The sequence below is a fragment of the Lissotriton helveticus genome, chromosome 7, assembly GCF_964261635.1.
Source record: "Lissotriton helveticus chromosome 7, aLisHel1.1, whole genome shotgun sequence".
Classification (NCBI taxonomy): Eukaryota; Metazoa; Chordata; class Amphibia; order Caudata; family Salamandridae; genus Lissotriton; species Lissotriton helveticus.
This window is the reverse complement of record NC_136068.1, coordinates 671,266,709-671,288,121: the sequence shown is the minus strand read 5'-3', so window position 1 is coordinate 671,288,121 and position 21,413 is coordinate 671,266,709. Positions and strand designations below refer to the sequence as shown.

At 45.5% G+C, this 21,413-nt stretch overlaps 1 protein-coding gene across 1 annotated transcript in view; it reads left to right on the top strand.

Annotated features, from left to right (window-relative positions):
• The window catches only part of LOC144769220 (sulfate transporter-like), a 42,152-nt gene extending 22,705 nt beyond the window's left edge, over positions 1-19,447 (top strand). The window contains exon 2 of the mRNA XM_078653261.1: positions 17,825-19,447. Within this exon, the coding sequence (XP_078509387.1) occupies positions 17,825-19,444 (1,620 nt within the window). The 3' untranslated portion in view covers positions 19,445-19,447. The remainder of the gene's footprint in view (positions 1-17,824) is intronic.
• The last annotated feature ends 1,966 nt before the right edge of the window (positions 19,448-21,413 follow it).

The following is a 21,413-nucleotide window of genomic DNA, read 5'->3' as shown; positions in this document are numbered from 1 at the left end:
ATATTGGGAGCCCATAGGTCTAGAAGGGACTTTAACAAGTCTCCCAGGACATTTCTGGCTCCAGTGCCTTCCCCAACAATAGAGATAAAACTGCATCTTTCACTTCAACCCACTGGATTATAAGCCTGTCAGCTCTTAGGGTGGACTGGGCCGGTGTCTCTAGATACTCACAATTATAGAGGGCGTAAACGTGGTCCACCCAAGCATGCTCCAATACTGTGGCTGCCTTATGGGTAAGCTGGTTTCTGGTTTTCTTTAAAAAATGTTTTATTCAAAAGCCTCCAAAACATGGATCTGTCCTTCAGTTTGCTCCTCTCACAAAGTTATCCCAGAAGTCGTTCTTCAGCTGATGCTTTCTGTCCCCGTGTGCTGGTCTATAAGCAATGCTGCACCTCTTAACCTCTAGAATATCTCAGGGTATGTTTTTTAAAGATGCCAAAAGTACCTTCCTGGCCATTGTACAGTTCTTATCGAACCACGTACTGGACATGGCAGAACCTTCCACCAAGGGATAGGGCTAGTATATTATATTCACATATTGAGTCCAACACCTTCAGAAAACAGTCTTCCGAGGTCTCATCGTTAAGGCAGGTTCAAAAATCTGCCTGACACGCCCATACCATATCAGCATTAAAAGCATCTGGGGTGATCTTATCCTATTTAAGTCTACAACCCTTGTCTTTGGTAATGGCTGGGGCTTTATGCAGGACACAGTCCTGACTGCTTATTTTCACTTGACAAAATAGCAACCAGGAAGTTCTGGTCACTATGGACATTCTATTCTGTTGCAAAACTAGACAGGGTAGAAAAAAGCCACAATTGGATAACACCCCCTCCAGCCCATTAATATGCACGATGAATAAGGATGGCACGAGGATACAGCCCTCTCGAACTCCTCTTATTGGTCTAAAGGGCTGGTCACATTCCCTGTTGGTACTCTATCTAACCACTCCTGTCAAACAGTGATGAAGATCTCTCACAAGGGTGACAAGAGCCAGTCGACCCCCATGGACCCCAGCTCATCTCAAACCTTATCTCCATTAACCTTATCAAAGGTAGAGCTGAGGTCCATAAAAGGCAAATGTTCGGTTCCCCTACAGGCCTTAGTGTATTTTGAGATCAGAAGATATAAATTTAGGTTTCGCTCGATTGTCTCCCTTCTGGGCCTGAACCCATATTGTACGTTAGACAGGATGTTGTTCGTATTAGCCCAACTAGTTAATATCTCCAGGATGACTCTCCCTATAATTTCTACTTCTACAACAACTAGAGTGATGGGCTTGTAGCAGACAGGATTGGTTCTGTCTCCTTTGCTATATACTGGAACTATTACAGACTGGTGCCAGGCATCGGGCAATGGTCTCCTGATGGCAGCATTTATGTGGAGGGTAATATTGGGAGCCCATGGGTCTAGAAGGGGCTTTAACAAGTCTCCCAGGACATTTCTGGCTCCAGTGCCTTCCCCAAGAATAGAGATAAAACTGCATCTTTCACTTCAACCCACTGGATTATAAGCCTGTCAGCTCTTAGGGTGGACTGGGCCGGTGTCTCTAGATACTCACAATTATAGAGGGCGGAAACGTGGTCCACCCAAGCATGCTCCAATACTGTGGCTGCCTTATGGGTAAGCTGGTTTCTGGTTTTCTTTAAAAAATGTTTGATTCAAAAGCCTCCAAAACATGGATCTGTCCTTCAGTTTGCTCCTCTCACAAAGTTATCCCAGAAGTCGTTCTTCAGCTGATGCTTTCGGTCCCCGTGTGCTGGTCTATAAGCAATCCTGCACCTCTTAACCTCTAGAATATCTCAGGGTATGTTTTTGAAAGATGCCAAAAGTACCTTCCTGGCCATTGTACAGTTCTTATCGAACCACGTACTGGACATGGCAGAACCTTCCACCAAGGGATAGGGCTAGTATATTATATTCACATATTGAGTCCAACACCTTCAGAAAACAGTCTTCCGAGGCCTCATCGTTAAGACAGGTTAAAAAATCTGCCTGACACGCCCATACCATATCAGCATTAAAAGCATCTGGGGTGATCTTATCCTATTTAAGTCTACAACCCTTGTCTTTGGTAATGGCTGGGGCTTTATGCAGGACACAGTCCTGACTGCTTATTTTCACTTGAAAAAATAGCAACCAGGAAGTTCTGGTCACTATGGACATTCTATTCTGTTGCAAAACTAGACAGGGTAGAAAAAAGCTCTTGGAGATGAAAATATCACCAATAATAGATCCCTCCCCATATCCTCAAAAGCGTGGTATGCCATTGGTCTGCTCTAGGGTTCTTTTGCTAAACAGATTGACCAAAGTACAGTCTATGACCAAATAATTAAAAATGTCTCCTTGTACAGTATGCGTGATAAGGGCCTGGTCGAAGGCTTCCCCTTCAGGATCCAAGGAATCATAAAGATAGCAGTCTCTGCATGGGTGGAGATTAAAGTCCCCTGATATCAACAATAATGTGTGATGGGAAGAACAAGAGGTGCAGAAGACATTAAAAAAACTTTCCAAGCTCCTCCAGAAAATCAAATGTTTCTCTACCATGGACAGCATTATAAACATTAATGCAATGAAAGCTAATTATATGTTCAAAGGACAACAAAATGTCCTGAAGAAAAGGGGAGTTAGAGGGAATCGCTTTAGGATTACATTTCAAATCAATTTTTACCTGGATGACTTGTCCCCCTACAGATCACCCACTTGAAGATGGAATTCCCTTGGTGCTATAGGATACATAGCCATTGTGAAACTCCCCATTAGCATCCCATGTTTCTTGTAAACTACTAATGTCATAACCTTTGAGAGTCTAAATCCAATCGGAGTTCCTCATTTTCCCCTGTACTCCTGCTATGTTCCCGCTAAAAACATTTAAGACCCTCTTAGTAGTTTTTCTTCTAACATGAGTAGTATGGCTATTGCGGCAATCTAGTCAATACTGATGGTTTAGCCAACTCAGAGGCCCAAAGGGGCTACACCGCGGTAGAAGATGTCTCTGGGATTGGGATATATTGTGAACGGTTCCTGGTCTTTGGACCAGATTAAACTCCCTCCATCGAGGCTCTCCCCATCCTGGGTTTATAAAAAAAAGCCCAATAGTAACACTGGAATTCTGCTCATGAGGTTTGTATTGGTCATTGTTTCATTTAGAATGGCTTCCACTGTATGAGCATTTGAGAAATTGGCCACAATACAGTCCCCTTCCTCAGTTTTCGGGGTGTACCCTAACCAACCAACTCTTCTGATCATAACGATCTCCTCAAACAACCGCTGGCTAGAAGATTGGGGAACCTCCCTGCCTGACAGTGTACCACCTTGTTTTTAATTTGCGGGTAAGGTTCTGGTTCCCTGTATTGTAATGGTGTTACCATAGACAGGACCAGAACATATGGTGTGCACACCGGGGGAAGTTGGATGGTAACATCACCGGGAATAGTGCCTGGGGGGTATGCTAGATGATATTTGCGGGTAAAACCTCAGGCCACGTACCTCCGCTTGTCTTTTATGAAGATTACTTTGGGTTTTACCCACTTCCTTTAATCATTTTAGGAGCATGAGTTGGCTTGGAAGTGATCTGTTTGAGATTCAGATGTTTTTGGCACCTGAGGATAGCCTATCAGATTTCTCTGGTATTAGAAGAGCTGGGGGTGGAGGTGAGACTCTAGTAGGGTGCCAGCATTGAGATTTATGGGGTCTCAGCAAGCCTACGGAATGGTTTATCTGACTCAAAATTACATATTTTTTCCATAGTGAGAGGTTTCAGGGTGGGATACATGGTAAAGTGTGCCTACTGTTTGAGGTTATTAACTTCTTTTTGGTAGGTTAGCACAGGCAATGTTCAGGTAGTTCACAAAGGGATGCAACCTAATCGTCACACTGGAGCAGCAGGAGTCCTTCTTAAACACATTGGAAACATTTCAGAAGTATTTTTTTCTGCAAGTGTATCTTTCTTATGGACATTTAAGAGTAAATAACACTAAGGATAGAGCTACTCAGAGAAAAAAGGTTTTTGAAAGGTATCCATTAAGATGAATGGTCATTCCTTCAACAAAAGCATTAATCTCGGGGGTGTGGCTAGCAGTCAACGAAAATGGCTGCAGCCTTAGAGAGCGCCGTGGTAGACAACGTTTTCCCCTCTACTCCTGTCATTAATCTGGCGACGAAACTGCATAAAAAGGAACAAGGGTGACACTGGAACAGCCGGGGCACAGATTCAGACTCTGAACGAGCGACCAGCGGGAGACTGTGACCGTGGGGCGGAGTCATGGCCTATGAACTGAGAAAAAGCCAGGGCCTCGCGTGAATTGAGTGCCGAACAGGGCAAAAGTGAAACCCGCCCAGATTTCCCGGGGTGGTGGAGAGACCTGGGCTGCATGGATACCACCAACAGCCACGGCGGGACAAGCCTCACAACGCGGCGTATGGGCCGCCAGTGCACCTAACCCCGGCAAAGAGAGACGACTGAGCGCCACCCTCACCGTGCGAACTGGAGGGGGCAACAGGCGAATGAGAGGTGCATTGTGACCCAGGCCGGGATTGTGATTTTGTAATTACGCCACAAGGATAATACGGATGTAGGCAAGGGCCGGGGGGGCTTGGGTGGCCTACAGAAGGCCCTTGTACCACCACCGTGATCCGGGCTGCCCACCACGCACATAAGGAGTGGACACCAAATATCGGACATCTGGCACAGGCGTTTCGGTATGGGCCTGTAACGGAGAGAGGCCCGCTCGTGCCAGAGCTGCAGCGCTAACATCTTTAAGGATGATGCGTGACCCCATTCTCCCTGCGCCATAGACCTTCCTGCCTCCTCTGGCCATCCTCTGGCAGTCCAACATTGTGGTGTAACGTGCTTTTACGACTAGGTGTGCAGACCTGCCCTCAGTTCCAGCTACTAGTTGAAATAAAGGATCTGGGCCTCCGCAGCACCTGTGGGGGACAACTAATTGCCAAATCAAACTGTGACAGTCCAGGGGGCTATTTTGGCAATGGAGGGGCCTAATAGACTCCCGGTGAGCTGTGCAGTTAACGGGCGGTCCGAGTAGAAACGGCGAAACAGCACTGAATATACGCCAGGGCTGGGGCGACCTACAGGTGGCAGCACCCTCTCCTGGAGACGTGACGGTGGGAGACAGGAAAAAAGAAAGGCCGCACATGGATGATACCCCCACAGGCTGGCAGCGTTGACTACTGTTCTCCCCCCCCCATGTGGCCTGCTGAGACAGACGGCGAACTGGGTTCCATGGGGGGCCAGGGCCAGCTCACCATGGAAAGCAACAAGCTGGACAAATATGCATACCACAAAGACCAGCCGAACAAACCAGCGACAATCTCAGAATGTGGGATTGGCCCACAGATCGAAAAACCTAAGGAGGTCACCTTGCAGGATATAATGGCCACCCTACACCAGGTACAAACGTCTAGTGGCACGCTCTCAACAGGCATTACACTACTGCGTGCTGATGTCTCAAAAATGAGCACGAGAATAGAGGAAGTGGAAACTACCACAGCAGCTCTCTCCACAGACATGGCGGCTTTGAAGCGGCATGTACGACAACTAGAACTAGCGAATAAGCAAATGACAAACAAGCTTGATGATCAGGAAGGCCACTCAAGATGCAACAATGTCCGCCTGGGTGGTGTGCCAGAGAGCGTGGGGGTACCAGCTCTGTATCATTTTATAGAAGACCTCATCAAGACTCAACCTCAACCTCGTGGGCTGTCCAGCTTCTTCTCAGTGGAGAGGGCCCACCGAGTGCCTGGGGGAGGACCTCGTCCGGGGGCACCCCCACTAGCACGCATATTCAACTTCCGAGATCGAGACATGATTCTGCAGGTGGCACGCATCGCCCCTCAAATACGTGTTGAAAACTGCACTGTGACCCTCTATCCAGACTACACGGCAGCGGTGACCAAGCAACGTCGTAACTCTATGGACGTCAAGAAAGAAGTGTGCAACCGAGAACTTAAGTATGCAATGTTGTTCCCTGCGAAACTGAGGGTAGAGGCAGAAGGGAAAATATGGTACTTCACGACACCTGAAGAAGCCCACGACTGGCTGGAGGGATGGCGCCCAGCTGTGGGGCCAAGGAAATTAAATGAATTTGTGTCTTGGCGCTGTACGCATACCGCTGTGGAACCCTTCCTGGCTTTTCCTTGTGAAATGCCCACTCCTGGGCACCCCCAAGGTGAAGCCAGGCATCCCAGCGCTGTTGGGGCCATTGTGGAGATTAAGCAAGCTATTGCCCAGAGTTGCAGAGTGGGACCCCTGATTAGAATAGGTACCGAGGCGAGAATGATCAGGTCCGAGGAATTGAGCCCAAGACCCGCCGAGGCGGGAATTGAACCCTGGCCCCGGGCCAGACCTCCGTATCAGGGTCTGCTGCTCTAACCATTGAGCCACACTTCTCCACAGGGACAGAAGCAGACGCACCAACTTATGGCATCGACGTCGTTGGGAGCGAGGGAGTCGGAGGCAATTGGAGGCATGCAACAGAACGCAGATGAGAACTCAGATTGATGTTGCACTTAACAGGTCTCAGGACTGTGTAGGGAGCAACCCCAGCGGGATGGACGTGGGGACCCGACAACACAGCAATTCGCTGCAGGAAGACCACTGACAAGGGTTGAATTGGACATACTGCATGGTGTCATCAGAGACCTTTGCTGCTGCAGCGGTGACATTTTGGTGTGAACAGCTAGCCACTATAGAATGCAAATTTAAGGGGATGACTTAAGGGGATCGCTGAATGGCTCTCCCCCTCACGCAAGTACAAAGTTCTGGGAAATAAGTACTCTGCTGAGTTGGGTTGGTGGGTAGTTTTAAGTCCGCCGTGCAGGGAGGCAGGGAGTGGTTTGGACGGGAAGGAGTCAGTTAAATAGGTTATTGTTTGCTTTGTTACAGATACATGGTGATGTCATTGACGGCATACATTGTGACAACACTCTGCTCATATCACAAGGCGCTCCCCACTCCTACACAGACGATGTCACACACGACACGAATAGACACACTGACTGATGTTTCGACCACCCAGTCATCGACCTCTAATGTGTCACACCTTCCTTTCACTGTGATGTCATGGAATGTAAATGGTCTGGGTGACAAGATAAAAAGTGTGCTAGTCTTCCTATACATTAAATGTAGAGGCCCGTCTGTAGCACTGGTCCAGGAATCACATTTGGTGGGCTCGGCTTGTAGGGCCCTGGATAGATGGGGATTTACAATGGTGGCACATTCTGAATTCACCTCAGGTTCTCGAAGGGTGTGGATTCTGATCAATAAACGCTTCCCACTGATAATACCCGGGTCCTGGACGGATGACCAAGGACGATTTGCAGCGATATCATGTCAATGGGAGGGACGGTCATACAACCTGGTATCAGTCTATATCCTACCGATGCTGCCCTGGGAAAATTCCTGTTATCACTCCATCAGGGCAAACTAATTGTGGGGGGGTGGGCGACTTTAATGCTATGATTGACACATCCATAGATAGTAAACCCCCTAGGGACCCCAGTAGTGTAAACCTTAAACTAGTAGAGTTTATCGACGCCATTGGTCTTATTGATGTCTGGCGATTCAGGTACCCACAGGAGTGCCAATACACCTTCCCTTAGGGAGTTCATAACAGTCTTTCAGGAATAGACAACATATTCACACTGGCAACTGGATTGGAGAGAGTGTTCGAGGTTTTGCACTTGCCCAGGGGCATCTCAGACCACTCATCGGGGCGTCATTCCTACACCCCGGAATGACGCCAACTGTTTCCGCTCTACCCGGGAAATCTTAAAAACCGTAAGATTGGGAAAGGTCTGTTTACAGCCACAGAGCACTACTTCACCGAAAACTTACTCTCAGTTGCATCTCCGATGACTCTGTAGGAGGCATATAGAACTGTGCTGCGGGGCCATGCAATCTCCTCCCTAGTTACAAGGCATAAACAGGTCCAACGACAGCAGATTGAGACCCTGGAACAGGGGGTATCCCAGTCAGCGGCTGACCATGCCACAGACACCAACAATACTACGGCACATAAGTTAAATATGGCCCAACAGGAATACAGGGCCTATGCATGGGAGGAGGCGAGAAAACTAAACTCACCACCACACAGCACATAATTTACAAAGTAGGTGATAAAGCAGGCAAGCTCCTAGCCAGGCTAGATATATGGCAAAGGGCTAGCTGATGGGTGGCGCAACTTAGGTTAGACACTAGGATTATACCCACAGACCCACAGCAAATAGTTGATACATTGGCGGCCCACTACGAAAAGGTATACACGCCCACGGCCACAACCACAACAGAGGACAATCTAACCTTCCTAAAGGACATACAGGTGCCCACATTGACACAGAATGCAATTCAAGCACTGGAAGCAGATCTGGACAAACTCGTGCTAGCAGTAGGAGCATTACATATGGGGAAAGCCCTAGGACCCAAAGGTATACCTAGAGAATTCTATAAGAAAGCAGCAACTCAGCTCATACCACATCTGCTTAACATGTACAAAGATAGTTTGGGGAAAGGGGAGTTGCCCAGGGATCAGCGCCTAACGACAATAGTTGCAATACATAAGCCAGACAAGCCGCCACAGGAATGCACGTCTTACAGGCCAATTTCCTTGATAAATGCAGAAGCCAAAATACTCGCTAAAGCACTGGCCATGAGGCTGCAGCTGTACCTCACAACATTGATCCACCCAGACCAATCGGGATTCATGCCGAACAGCAATACGGTGCTTAACCTAAGGAGACTACACAATGTCATAGCGCATATACCTACCATTAAAGAAGATGTGCTCATTCTGTCCCTAGATGCGCGTATGGCATTCAACCTTGTTGAATGGCCATTTCTCTTCATGGTCCTCTTCCACTTAGGTTTCAGCCCAAGGTTCTGCTCATGGGTGCAGTTACTGCACAGAAAACCCCTGGCGCAGGTAGTGGTGAATGGTCGCATCTCGGCGGACTTCCCTCTGGGAGGAGGGACAAGACAGGGCTGCCACCTGTTACAGCTCCTCTTTGCGCTAGTGCTAGAACCACTGGCGGCATGGATATGACAGGATCCGGTCATCTGTGGGTTAAAATGGGCTATGGGGTGGGAAGATCGTATTTCGCTGTATGCGGATGATGTATTATTGTACCTGGCGTCCCCTGCGCGTTCTATTAATTGCATAATATATATATTTGCTGCATATGGACGGGTCTCGGGCTATCCCATAAATTGGGCAAAATCACTCCTCTATATAATTCATGGTCCTCCGCCGCGGCTCCCACATGACTGCGAAATCCAGATTGCTAACAAGGGATTCAAATATCTTGGCCTAATGCATCAGCCCACACAGTTTATTACGGAAAACCACATGCAGCCCCCAGCGCGATTTCGCCATGATGTTAAGCACTGGCGATCACTACCGCTCACGCTACTAGGAAGGGCTGCCCCCTTTAAGATGATGGCACTCCCCAGATTCCTATACGTCCTGAAAGACACCCCATTCCCAGTTTCCCCAGCATACTTTGCAGCAATAATCGCCGAAGTGACCAATATGTTGGGACGGAAGGTCTGCCCGTATAGCCACACATAAACTAGTGAAGTGCTGGTATGACGGCAGCATCACCCTCCCCAATATAAAAGTATACTACTGGGCTTCCCAGCTCACGGTAATAAATCAATGGCTTCACGCACCTCAAGAGGAACCAGCATTCTGCATGGATAGGCATCTCCTGGAAGCTGAGGGAGTTATGGGGGCACTATACAATAAATCAAGGAGGAATGTTCTCACAGGTCCAACGGCACACACCGTCCAAGTCTGGTTTGTGGCACAACGAGCGCTAGGCTGGGGGCGGGGGAGTCATAACACAGGCCACACCACTATGGGAAACCCAACGATTAGGCAAACTGCGTAACACTAAGGGATTTAGACAGAGGGACCTGACAGGTATCTCAAAGGTGGGGGATATGTGGAAAAAAGGTGAGGTCATCGCGTTCGCCTAGCTGCAGGACACTTACAGGCTGGCACAGACACAAACCTTCCAATATATGCAGATCAGACACGCACTCATGGGGTTATTCCATCAGGCACACAACTGCCAGAGGCCTCACCGCTAGAGGACAGACTTCTGATGGACCACTTGAGCAAAAAAGCAATTTCTCAAACCTACCGAAAAAAAATAATAAACAATCAGCCGGACCCCACAACAGCCCTGAAGGAGCGATGGCAGGCTGGAGTTGGAGAACTGGATGAGACAGACTGGCAGGAGGCAATCACGTCCCCAAGAGAGGTAGCGATATCTTCCAAACTAAAACTAATACAACTGAAAATCCTACATCGCACTTACTATACGTGAACACTTCTACACAGATTAGGCTGTACAGACACACCACTGTGCCTGAGACAATTTTTTCACACACTCTGGAACTGCCCGGTAATCACACCCTACTGGGAGGCGGTTATGTGCACGATTTCACAGGTTACTGGAGTTATGGTTCGGCTGGAACCAAAGTGATGTCTCCTTAACATTTGGGAGCCTACAGATCTCAATCATATGGCTCAAGACTGGGCGACACTGGGTATGGTGATAGCAAAGCAAAATATAGTTCAGCACTGGGGACCGATTCTGGCTCCTAACCAGACCCTCCAGGATATCGCGATTTCGCGATTTGCCGCAAAATCGGCACTTTTGTAAAAATGCCGCGATTTTTACTAAAGTGCCCGCGAAATCGGCACTTTCGTAGAAATCGCGGCATTTTTACAAAAGCCGCTATATCCAGGGGGGTCTGTAAACAGTCCAGCATCGCCCAAGCAGCGGAATGTGTGATGTGATCGTCGGCAGTCGTTAACTCCGGATTCAGACCTGTTGCAGAAAACAAAATGCAGCGCCCAGTTAGGAAATCTGTGCATTTACACCACCCTCTGCCAGCCTCTTTTATAAACGCTGCCCCGCCTCCTCTCTACTCGGAAAGTTAATGATTTAACACACAACACACAACCCCCCCATTACCACGCAGCGAGTTAACTCTCTCCTCCCCCCTGATCCCGAAGCCATTACACAAAGGAGAGTCAGGATTATCTGACAGGGGCCCTTGTTATCCCTGCAGGAACTGAATGTGTCCAAGATCAGCCAGTGAAAGAAACTGCACGGCCGGCCTGGCCCCGGAGGCATGTCCTGGCACACAGTGCACGGGAAATAAAGACGCCGCGCAGCAGGTCTGGACAGGGGAGCCTGAGCCTCTGCACAGCTGTCCAGGGTCCAAGCCCGGGGACAGGCAGAAGAAAAGAAACCAAGACTGCTGGCCTGGCTCCGGAGGCATGCCCATGGACAAGCTGAGAAAGGGAACTAAAGTCACTCCAAAGAGAGCCTGGCTCTGGAGGCATGTCCAAGGACAGGCTGGGAAAGGGAACTAAAGAGTTACATCTAACTTAGATGTAACTCAATGAAACTCGCAATTTAGGATTTTGCATGACTGTGAATGAGTTGTTTTTGAGTAAGTCCCTTTCTTTCCATTATTTTATTTCTGGCGTGCTGCAGCCTTCTGCAGTGGATGCTTAACGCTGCCACAGCCTTGTTCCTGTTTATGTAACTTGTCTAGTTGGCCATCGGACTCAATGGGCTTTACATTTTCTTATCCCACGGGGACATCCACATGTCTTGGCCGTTTGGAGACATACATTCCACGTCGTTTGATTTTTCACCTGAATCAAAACCTTGCACTTGAATTCCTTTCTCTGTGGTTGTGCCTGAGGTTTGTTTGCACTTCGTAGTCCCAGCAAGCATTGCCTTGAAATATCGTTTTTTTTTTTTGCCAGGAGGTTGTGTTGTATGCTTGATTCCATTTCCTGCATGTAATGGAGAGAACAAAGTAAAATAGTTATGCAGCAGCATAACCATCCTCTGGATTCATCATAATCCTTGTTTGCTTTTTTCAGAACACACAGCTGCTCTCCAACGATTCTTTGCTTAATGGGAAGCCAGTGCAGGTTTTTTATATCCAGAGACACTGAGCAGAATTTGGGAATCTTTAGAAGAAATCAAGCTGAAGAATTTGGAGGACCTGCAGTTTGCTGATATTGTCAGGGCTTTAAGTGGGCCGGGTCTCATGGGTGATGAGCATTGGCCAGACCCTCCAGTCTTCAAAGATGTTGGTTACTTTACAAAATATTGTGTTTTCCCTCACCTTTAACAATCATGCGCAACATGCAGCAGTGCTAGCCAAATCATGTTGGCTGATACAACAACTCTGCTTCTCATTTAGCGCTTAAAAGATCAGAGAGCATGCAGATTACATCAGTCTAAAATGATGAACCCCAAACAGTAGTGATATCATAAAACATTTTTCCAGTATAGATGATGAAATGCCTTCCCACAAGTCATGAAACAAATGCTGTTGTAGTAAGTGATACCAATTACAGTGGCGGCTCCTCTGCTATGCGGACTACTTTCTAGGCAGATATAGACATGTGCTGGAGCAAAATGCCATCACTGATAACGCAGCTAGGCAATGGTTAAAAGGGCAGTGTCTCAGGCCATATTCTATAGGTGGGCGGGGCCGAAACGTGAATGACATTTGAAAAGATCACTAGATGGAGACGGCCTGAAAGTCACTCTTTAGGTATATATGTATTTATTTCTATTACGATTTTTTTTTATTGAACATGTTAACATTATTAAACATGAGTCTTATTAGCTACAGCTGTGTCTATGCCAATATAAAGTGTCTACATTGAAAATAAACCAAATATACATATATAAATGTTGTTAAATAACTCAAAAAACTAAGATATCTGTGTTTGTTGTAGGAAAAGTGGCCAAATAAAATGCCGCAAAATTGCCGCTAAATTTCCATATTTGTGCCGCTAAATTTCCATTTTTGTGCCGCTAAATTTGCTAATCCATGCCGCTATATCCTGGGGGGTCTGCCTAACCATCGCCAATGGTGTCGTGACATGGACAATGAAATGATAATAGAGAAATCAGTATATTTCCACAGGGGATGCCCCAAAAAATGGACTCGGATATGGGGCAAATGGAATGCTTTCCAGGGTAACATCTCCGAGCACCAACATGAGGAATCATTGTCAGACGTTAGTGAATGAAGGACCGAGGCGAGGATAATGTGATATGTAATATAACTCTCTGCAGCTATGTTGTCAATGAGTAAGAGACAAAACTTGCTGACTAATATGGAAGGTAATCAACTCATGTATAATTTCTTAACACAGCGTATGTACCATTGAATATTGTTGTAATGTATCGATTACCGTCAATTGCAAAATGCCACAAAAATGTTTTTAAAAAAAGCATTAATCTCTAAGGTGAATGAGAATTAATAGTCAAACATCATGCTTGGGATTTAACTGCACGGACGAGAGCAGAGCCAGTGCCCTAAGACCATGTTGATTTAAAATATTTAAAGCTTCTGTCTTCAAACAAGCGAGCCTTTGTTTTCGCCCCTTTCAGGTGCAGTTATTTTTTTCTTCATAAAGAATTTTTTGACTTCATCACTAAAAGATGGTGTGCCAGATCCCCAAAACATTCTTCAGTCAAAGTTTGACATGAGTGTCATTTTACTATGGGCCTGATTCCGATGTCCGATGCACCGCCACCGATGGCCTGTCGGTGGCTGTCCATCTGACATCTAGTGCCCCGGTCCGACCGCTGCATTATGATGTGAGTGATCAGAGGCAGCGTGCGGAGCGTCCAACCAGCGCTTCCGATGGGATCAAAGAGCCCGTCGGACCTTCGGTCGGAGCGTAATACCCTACAATAGGGGCAGGGCAGGCTCAGCCACCGCCATAGTGATTACGATGTTCCTTTCCGACAGCCTTTCTATGGAGGTCCGGACGTAGGCACCCTTGCTATATGGCGCAGCCCAGGCACCCTTGAAACATGGGGCAAGGGTGCCTGCGCTGGCGCTAGGCAGCTTCTTTAGAGCCAGCGCTAGGGGAAATGTAGGGGTGCAACGCATTCTTGTAAATACGGCCAATTCCTTCATTTTGAAACTGACAGAGCTCGGCGTTACCAATTTTGGCATAACACTGTGCTCTGCCAGTTTATAGTAAACAGGCCACCCAGTTTGATAGCAGAGTCACCTGATGCCACAAAACTCCCCAAACCATTTTACTATTTCCTTGACTGAGTGATCATGAGGCCTTAAACAGGGCAATTTGCCAAAGGGCTGGCACCCCTGTGCCTATTGCTGGCACATTTTATAGTTTACAGCAGGAAAACTATTGCCTAGTTTCTGAGGGCTACCAAGATACTAAACTTCACTCTCTTTTCTTATTGTTTCTCTAACTAGCCTGGCATATATATTAGGACATTGGAATTTTGTGGGCTCCATGGAAGACAATGGAGCAGATCTGGGCTTATAGCGGCTGGTATAAGCCTTCTGCTCCCACTTTCTAATGTTTGTCTTTCTGTTTCTCCCTTTCTAATTTAGAACATTCTACCATCGGTGGGTGGAATATTTTAATAGCCTTGTAGCCCTTCTACCTCGGACTATACTGGTTGTTAAAGGCCCTCACCCTCGTTATTAACCCTTACCTATAACTTGGGTTCTGAGCCTTTAACAATTGGTAAAGCCCTCTGCAGTGGGCTATAAGGCTGTCGTAGGTAATGTTTAAGTCAGTGGTGGAAATAGCAATACATTTGGCTGGGTCAGATATCTGAATGAAGGTAGCTATTATTTATGGCCTGTCCTCTAGTGCGCAGTTTCTGAGCAAATGAAATTCCATGAAAAATAGCTCAAAGCCAAGAGCTAAAGGAGTGATCAGTATTCAGCAACGTCTGCTGTTCCTATAACTGCAGCATGGACTAAGTTATGTGAGATGTGAGCTATTTATACCTTGCCCACCTAGACAAACTTCTGCTTCCATTCTCTGCTCTTCTGTTGCCCACCGGATCAAGGCTCTTATAATTATTTAGCCTCCAGATAGAACGTATATACTGAGTGGAGCATTCTGGCCTTGCCATACTCAGCCCACGTATAGTGGCAGAGGGGAGTGGCTCTTGGAAAGGTGAGTTTGTCTCTCAGCTATTGGTCAGGCTAAGAGGAAGCCGCTCGGCCCGCTTTATTTCTTGATCACTCGCCTGGTGTCCTGGCTGCAGAGCAACCCGAGTTGAATACGATTTGAGGTTAATGGAATGGAGTAGAGTCTTCTTTATGAAATATAGCCTAGTCTTTTTTATATTGTCATTAGTTATTCTTTAAAAATGTACAACTGAAGTATCTTTATAGTATAGGAATCCAAGGTTCAAATGGGTTCACTTTCAGGTCTTTTCTGAACTTCAAATGATCTTTCACAGCCCTTATAGCAATGGTAATGAAGTGGGTGAGAAAAGGCAGTCTGAGGGATAATCTACAGCAAGGGGAGACATCTAACAAAGGTGGTGGGACCGAGCCATACAAGGCAGTACATTATGCTCAAATGGAATGATCTTGCATTATTAGCATATGGTAGATAAATATGAATGAGAGAATCTGAATTTAGGGGAGACGAACCCACACTGCTCCTGTAGCCCTGCTCATACGAGATTTGTAAAGGATCCCAGAAGTGGACTAGGAAAGCTGCTAAATACATCAATTTATTTTTGTAGTGCAATGCGCACAATTTACACATGCAGCTTTCCACCTAGTGGAAAATAAGCATTTGGGTAACTCATTTACTATCGTGGCCCAAAATCGTTCACCCCGCTTGAACAGGTTGACCGACTCTATAGCAAGCCACATCCGATGGGTGCAAGATCCAGCATCCACCAAACTGAAGGGATAGAGCCATAAACGGGATCAAAGGGGCATTTGTATGAAAACAGGGCTAGCATAGTCCTTGTGGTGACTCTCTGAATGCAATGATTAGTAAACATTCGTTTTTATTTGCTCTAGATTTTATCACTACCCCAACACTAAAACAGACTTCTTTTACTGGTAAAGGCTCTGGGAGCCTAATTGATGTCATTTTCTCAGAAAGTATAAACATAAGGTTGTTGACTTCTCGATTATAGACAATTGTGTGAGTGATCATAAACCATGGACTTTTTGTTTTTCCATTGGGCAAAGGTCAGTCCTCTCCTGCCTTTTCTATGTTACCTATAGAGGCCAACTGCAACAAAGGTATTCATCGCAAATGGACAACGGTGAACCTAAAGGCTTTTTTAGCCAACCTTATAATAAAAAAATGGGACCCAGCTGATGACATGCCTAGAAGATGAAATATACTGAACTTTGAATGCATGTAAGGAGATTTACAATAATGTAAATTAAATGCTAACGTCTGCAAATGCCTTCAGGGACCCCCTTCCCGTCAGAAGTGGTTTGATGGTGCCTGCTCACTGGCGCATAGAAATCTTATTAGTGCCCTCAAGTGGGTACCTAGGTTGGTGGGGAAGTGAAGCTGTGTAGATGGCTTCATAAACATTCTATACATAAAAGAAGGTTAGTCATAAGACAGGATGAATGGGAACAGCTTCATGTGGCTAGCACAAAGAGTGACATCCGTCTCTTTTGGAAAACAGTTAATGGCCATCTCCTCGGAGACACCCACAATACAATCTTGGATGTCACCATTCCAGAATATAGGTGGGTGGAGCATTACTCTAGAGTCTATGACAGTAGTTAGGTTCTAGATAATTGTTTTGATTCTATGGTGGATACTCTGCAACACGGTACCTCGGAGTTGGCATTGATTACCTGAGAGGAAGTTAAATATGCATTAAAACGTAGTGCCAGAAATAATTCCCCCAGTCTGGATAGAAAATCTACTTGAGTGTCAGCAAATTTACTCCAGAAGCAGCCCTCTGACTGCGACCACCCATGTCCGGCCACGTTTGAAAATGATGCTAGGCGGTGGCAAATCTCAATCGCATTTCTTGAGCCTCATGGGAAAACATTCACCACACGGCGATTGGTGGAATTTGGCCTTAACTCTGTGTTACAAGAGTAACACAGTCATCAATTTCCACCAATTCCAATGGCAGATTCTGCCCACCCATATTAACAATGACTAATTTCTGCCTCCCTAGCAATGCTAATAACTTTGAGGGTCTGGAATAGTCTGAATTGTCACACTTGTAGGAGTGTGATGGTTAGTAGTTGTGTTGGTACTGCCATTGACAGTGCTAACAGGGGTAATGTATGGTGCAAGCTGCAATGGCCTGCTGACGATGGCCCTACTTTTGTTTTACAAATTAAGCACCTATACACGAACACACGCACACATGCACACACTATGTCATACTTCTATTTATGAGGACCAGCCACTGAATGTAATGGAGTGTGTATTTACTATTCTAGCTCCACGTGCACTTTTATACTGGAGTAGGTTATGAACAGACCAAAGCAAATATAACTGCATTTTTAGTTTTCTGATACACTCGCTCAAAAGTACCTAGGCACGCTACAGAGGCTAGTCCTCATAACCCACTGGTCCTCATAGAAATGGTGTTTGTCTGGTTTTGTCAGGGTTTACCAACACTGTGAGGACTGGTCCAATTCATCTGTCTTCATGTACACCATCACCAGAAATTATTTCTCGAATTGTGAAGTATTTTAGAAAAGCTCACTCTTTCTCTCTGTCTCATCTGCAACACTGGGGCAACTTTCCTTATCATTTCCTCCGAATACCATTTTTGTGTTTGTTAATTTTGCTCCTGGTTCCATTTCCCATTCCTGTGTCATTAGGGTCATTTTTATACACCTCACTTTCTATAACTGAACTTCATTATTTATCGCTAAAGTATATATTTTTTTGATCATTTAATTAAAAAAAATTGTATATTTAGGTTAATTTTTAAAAGCATTAACATGAGACAATTTTTGTTTTTTAGATTATTTTTTCTATCTTCAGACTGGGCTTCATAACCGTGTACCTCTCTGAGCCACTGCTGAGTGGATTTGTGACTGGCTCATCCCTAATGATTCTAACATCGCAAGTGAAGTATCTCTTTGGGTTGAGCCTACCGAGCCGGAGTGGCACCGGAGCCTTGATACTCACCTGGATTGACATCTTCACCAATATACAAAAAACTAACCTTTGTGACCTCTTCACCAGCATTGCGACTTTGGCCATCATCATCCCTGTCAAGGAGATGAATGACAGGTTCAAAAACAAAATGAAGGTACCATTTCCTGTGGAATTTTTTGTTCTTATTATAGCCATAGTCGTTTCCCATTATTTTAACTTCAAGGAAAAATACAAATCTTCTATCTGTGGTAATATTCCCACAGGCTTCTTGACTCCAAAATTGCCAGACGTTAGCCTCATTCCCAGCTTGGCCGCAGAAGCTTTTCCAATAGCTGTCATCAGCTTTGCCCTGACCGTCTCCCTGGCTGAAATCTTTGGCACAAAGCATGGATATCCAGTCAGAGCCAACCAGGAAATGTTGGCCATAGGCATTTGCAACTTCATCACTTCCTTCCTGCATTCCTTCCCTTCCTGTGCTGCAGTGGCCAAGACTATTCTCAGGGACTCCACTGGAGCTAAGTCCCAACTCACTGGCATTGTTTCTGCTTTGGTGCTTCTGCTGGTGCTACTGGTCATTGCCCCACTCTTTTTCTCTCTGCAGATCTGCATCCTGGGTGTCATCATTATCACCAACCTCCGGGGGGCTCTTAGAAAATTTCTGGACATGCCAAATATGTGGCGCCTAAGCAAGATGGACACGATTATCTGGTGGGTGAGCATGCTAGCATCCTTCCTCATCACTGTCCAAATTGGCCTCCTGGTTGCTGTTTGTTTCTCCATACTCTGTGTGGTCTTCCGCACCCAAAGACCAAGGGCCGTTCTATTGGCTAGAGTAGGAGACACTGCAATATATGAGGACCAGCTAATTTACAAGGAGCTCAACAACATTCCCAATATAAAAATCTTCCGCTTTGATGCTTCTCTGTACTATGCAAACAAGAGTTACTTCAAGCAAATGCTATACAAGAAGACTAACGTGAACCCTATTGTGGTGTTGGCTCTACAAAGAAAGGCCAGGAAGGCTCAACAGCCAGCTACGGGATCCACTGATCGAGGCTTTTTTAAAAGGTTTAACTTTCCAAAGCCTTTCACCATATCAGAGACCTCAACCCAGTTCTCCATGCCAGAGATTGACATGCATTCCCTGATCATTGACTGCGGAGCCATGCAGTTCATAGATACGGTGGGTCTCACCATGCTGAAGGAAATCCACCACGACTATGAAGAAATTGGTGTATATGTTTTCTTAGCGAGCTGCACCCCTTCGGTAAGGTCCTCACTTCGAGAGGGAGGTTACTTCTCTGAATGTGGGCCTGGGATTGACCCAAAACAGTTGGCCTTTCACAGTATCCATGATGCAGTGCAATTTGCAGAGGGAAAATACAGAGAGCAGCAAAAGAAGAGTGAACAGAGGAAAGTTGCTGACATCCTCAATCACAGTCAGGTTATTGCAGATGACAGTGGGATATTAACCAAGCTCTAGGAAATGGACAAGATAATAAAATTTGTGAGCTGGTTCTGAGGTGCTCATAAACAGTTAATCCCAACCTGTGAGATGTAGGTCAACTCTTGAAAATAAAATGTAGGCATAATTTTGGAGAACATGGAGGAGATCTTCTAGATATACCGACTTGCGTTGGTGCATCAATGTGTTTTTGGTGAAGAGAATGGGGAAATTTCATACATTTTTGTTTAAATCCTTAGCAAATCTTCTTTTTTGGAGAGCCTGTGTTTTTACACCTACAAATAAATGGATTATGTACACATGCTCTTATTCAATCCCAGTGTTTTTTTCTGTGCTTTCTGGATTAATATTTATTCTGATTAACTGGTCAGTATATTTACTTCCCAGCTGTATGTGCCCTTCTTCCCTGTGTTCTGTAACGGTGAAGTAAATACTAATAGCACCAATAAAAATATTACAAAAAATAAAATAAAAAAGGGAACCGTATTTCTTTGTAAATGGGAAATATGTTTGTATTTGTCAATGGTTATATAAAAATCATATTGTAAGACAAGTCAGAGTATTGAAAAATCTTTTACCTGAAGGTGTTCATGGATACCAGATTGAACCACTTGACTTTGCACCATGTTTGTTCTTATGTGATAAGGATCAGAAAACATATTAGCCTCATTCCTCACAATTAGTGAGACGGACCACATTAGAACTGATTTGATAATGAACAAATGAAGAGATACCGTTATGTAAAACATAATTACGAATAGTCAACGGGGACACACGTGTATTATTCGTTGCATTGACAAGTGTCAAGAAACCTTTTTGGATACCATAATGAAAAATGTCTTGCTAACAAGCTTATCAATAACTCTAATTCAAACTGTATCTAAAATACAAGCTTATAACAATGCCTCAACCTCATAGTAACCAGTTCCCACCATTAACCTAACTATAATCATAAACTTAAACTCCGATCTATTGCTAATCCTGCCTGTAAACATAAACATACGCATAACCCTTCACATACCCATTCTGTAACCTCCCAGTAGGCATAGTATTAACCCTACCCCTGACACTAACCCTAAATTCCTCTGTAACCTAACCACAAACTGCAACACAACCACTGTGGTAAATAAATAAATAAATAATACCCTATTTTTGACTAGACTTATAGCATAACAGATAGCTCAATAAATAAGAGTCAAGATTCGAGGTAGTAGGAGTTTCTGCAGGTTTATTACAGCATAAGGACAGGATCAGGACAACCTGCATGGGAATAGGACAATAAGGCCCGGCAGCTGCCGGGGCTGGGTCTGGGATGAGCGCGCTAACATTCAATAACAAAACATTGACTTATATACATAGCGCAAACACATAGCATTACATTGCAGTAGGCGTAGCAGTGGGTGGAGCAGAAGGCGTGACGCGTAGCAGTCGCAAGAGATAACAGTAAAAGTAGGTGTAACTGGGTGTATACATAGACATGTGGTGCAAACGTAACAGAATATGTCATGAATGGGCGGAAACTTTGGAGGGGGCTACCTAAGGAGCCGGGACCTCTAACCTAATGGTGCGCGAAAACTGGCAATGACGTGTTACTAGGAGAAGCTGGGGGCTACGAACTCTGTGCTAGGAGCAGAGAGGGTCGGAGCGACATGTACCTAAACCCTATCTGGTATCTGATGTTTAGGGAACATGTTGATATAAACTAGAAGTCATGAGGGGAAAAGCTAACTTGATTCTAAGACTGGACCATGCATTATTCTACATGTAGTGCGTGATGAAGAATACTAAATGACCATTAAATACAGTATTTCTCTAACATGGAGACGAGAAGGCTAGACAATGACGGAAACTTATTGATGCAGTTCAGTAGCTCAGGAATGCAGAGAAGGAGGACTGAACTGATAACTGGAACTATAACATACTTTTGGCAGACTCAGAGGCAGAGCCAAGCTGCACCGGGCACTGCGAGGCAGGAAGTAAGTGAAGG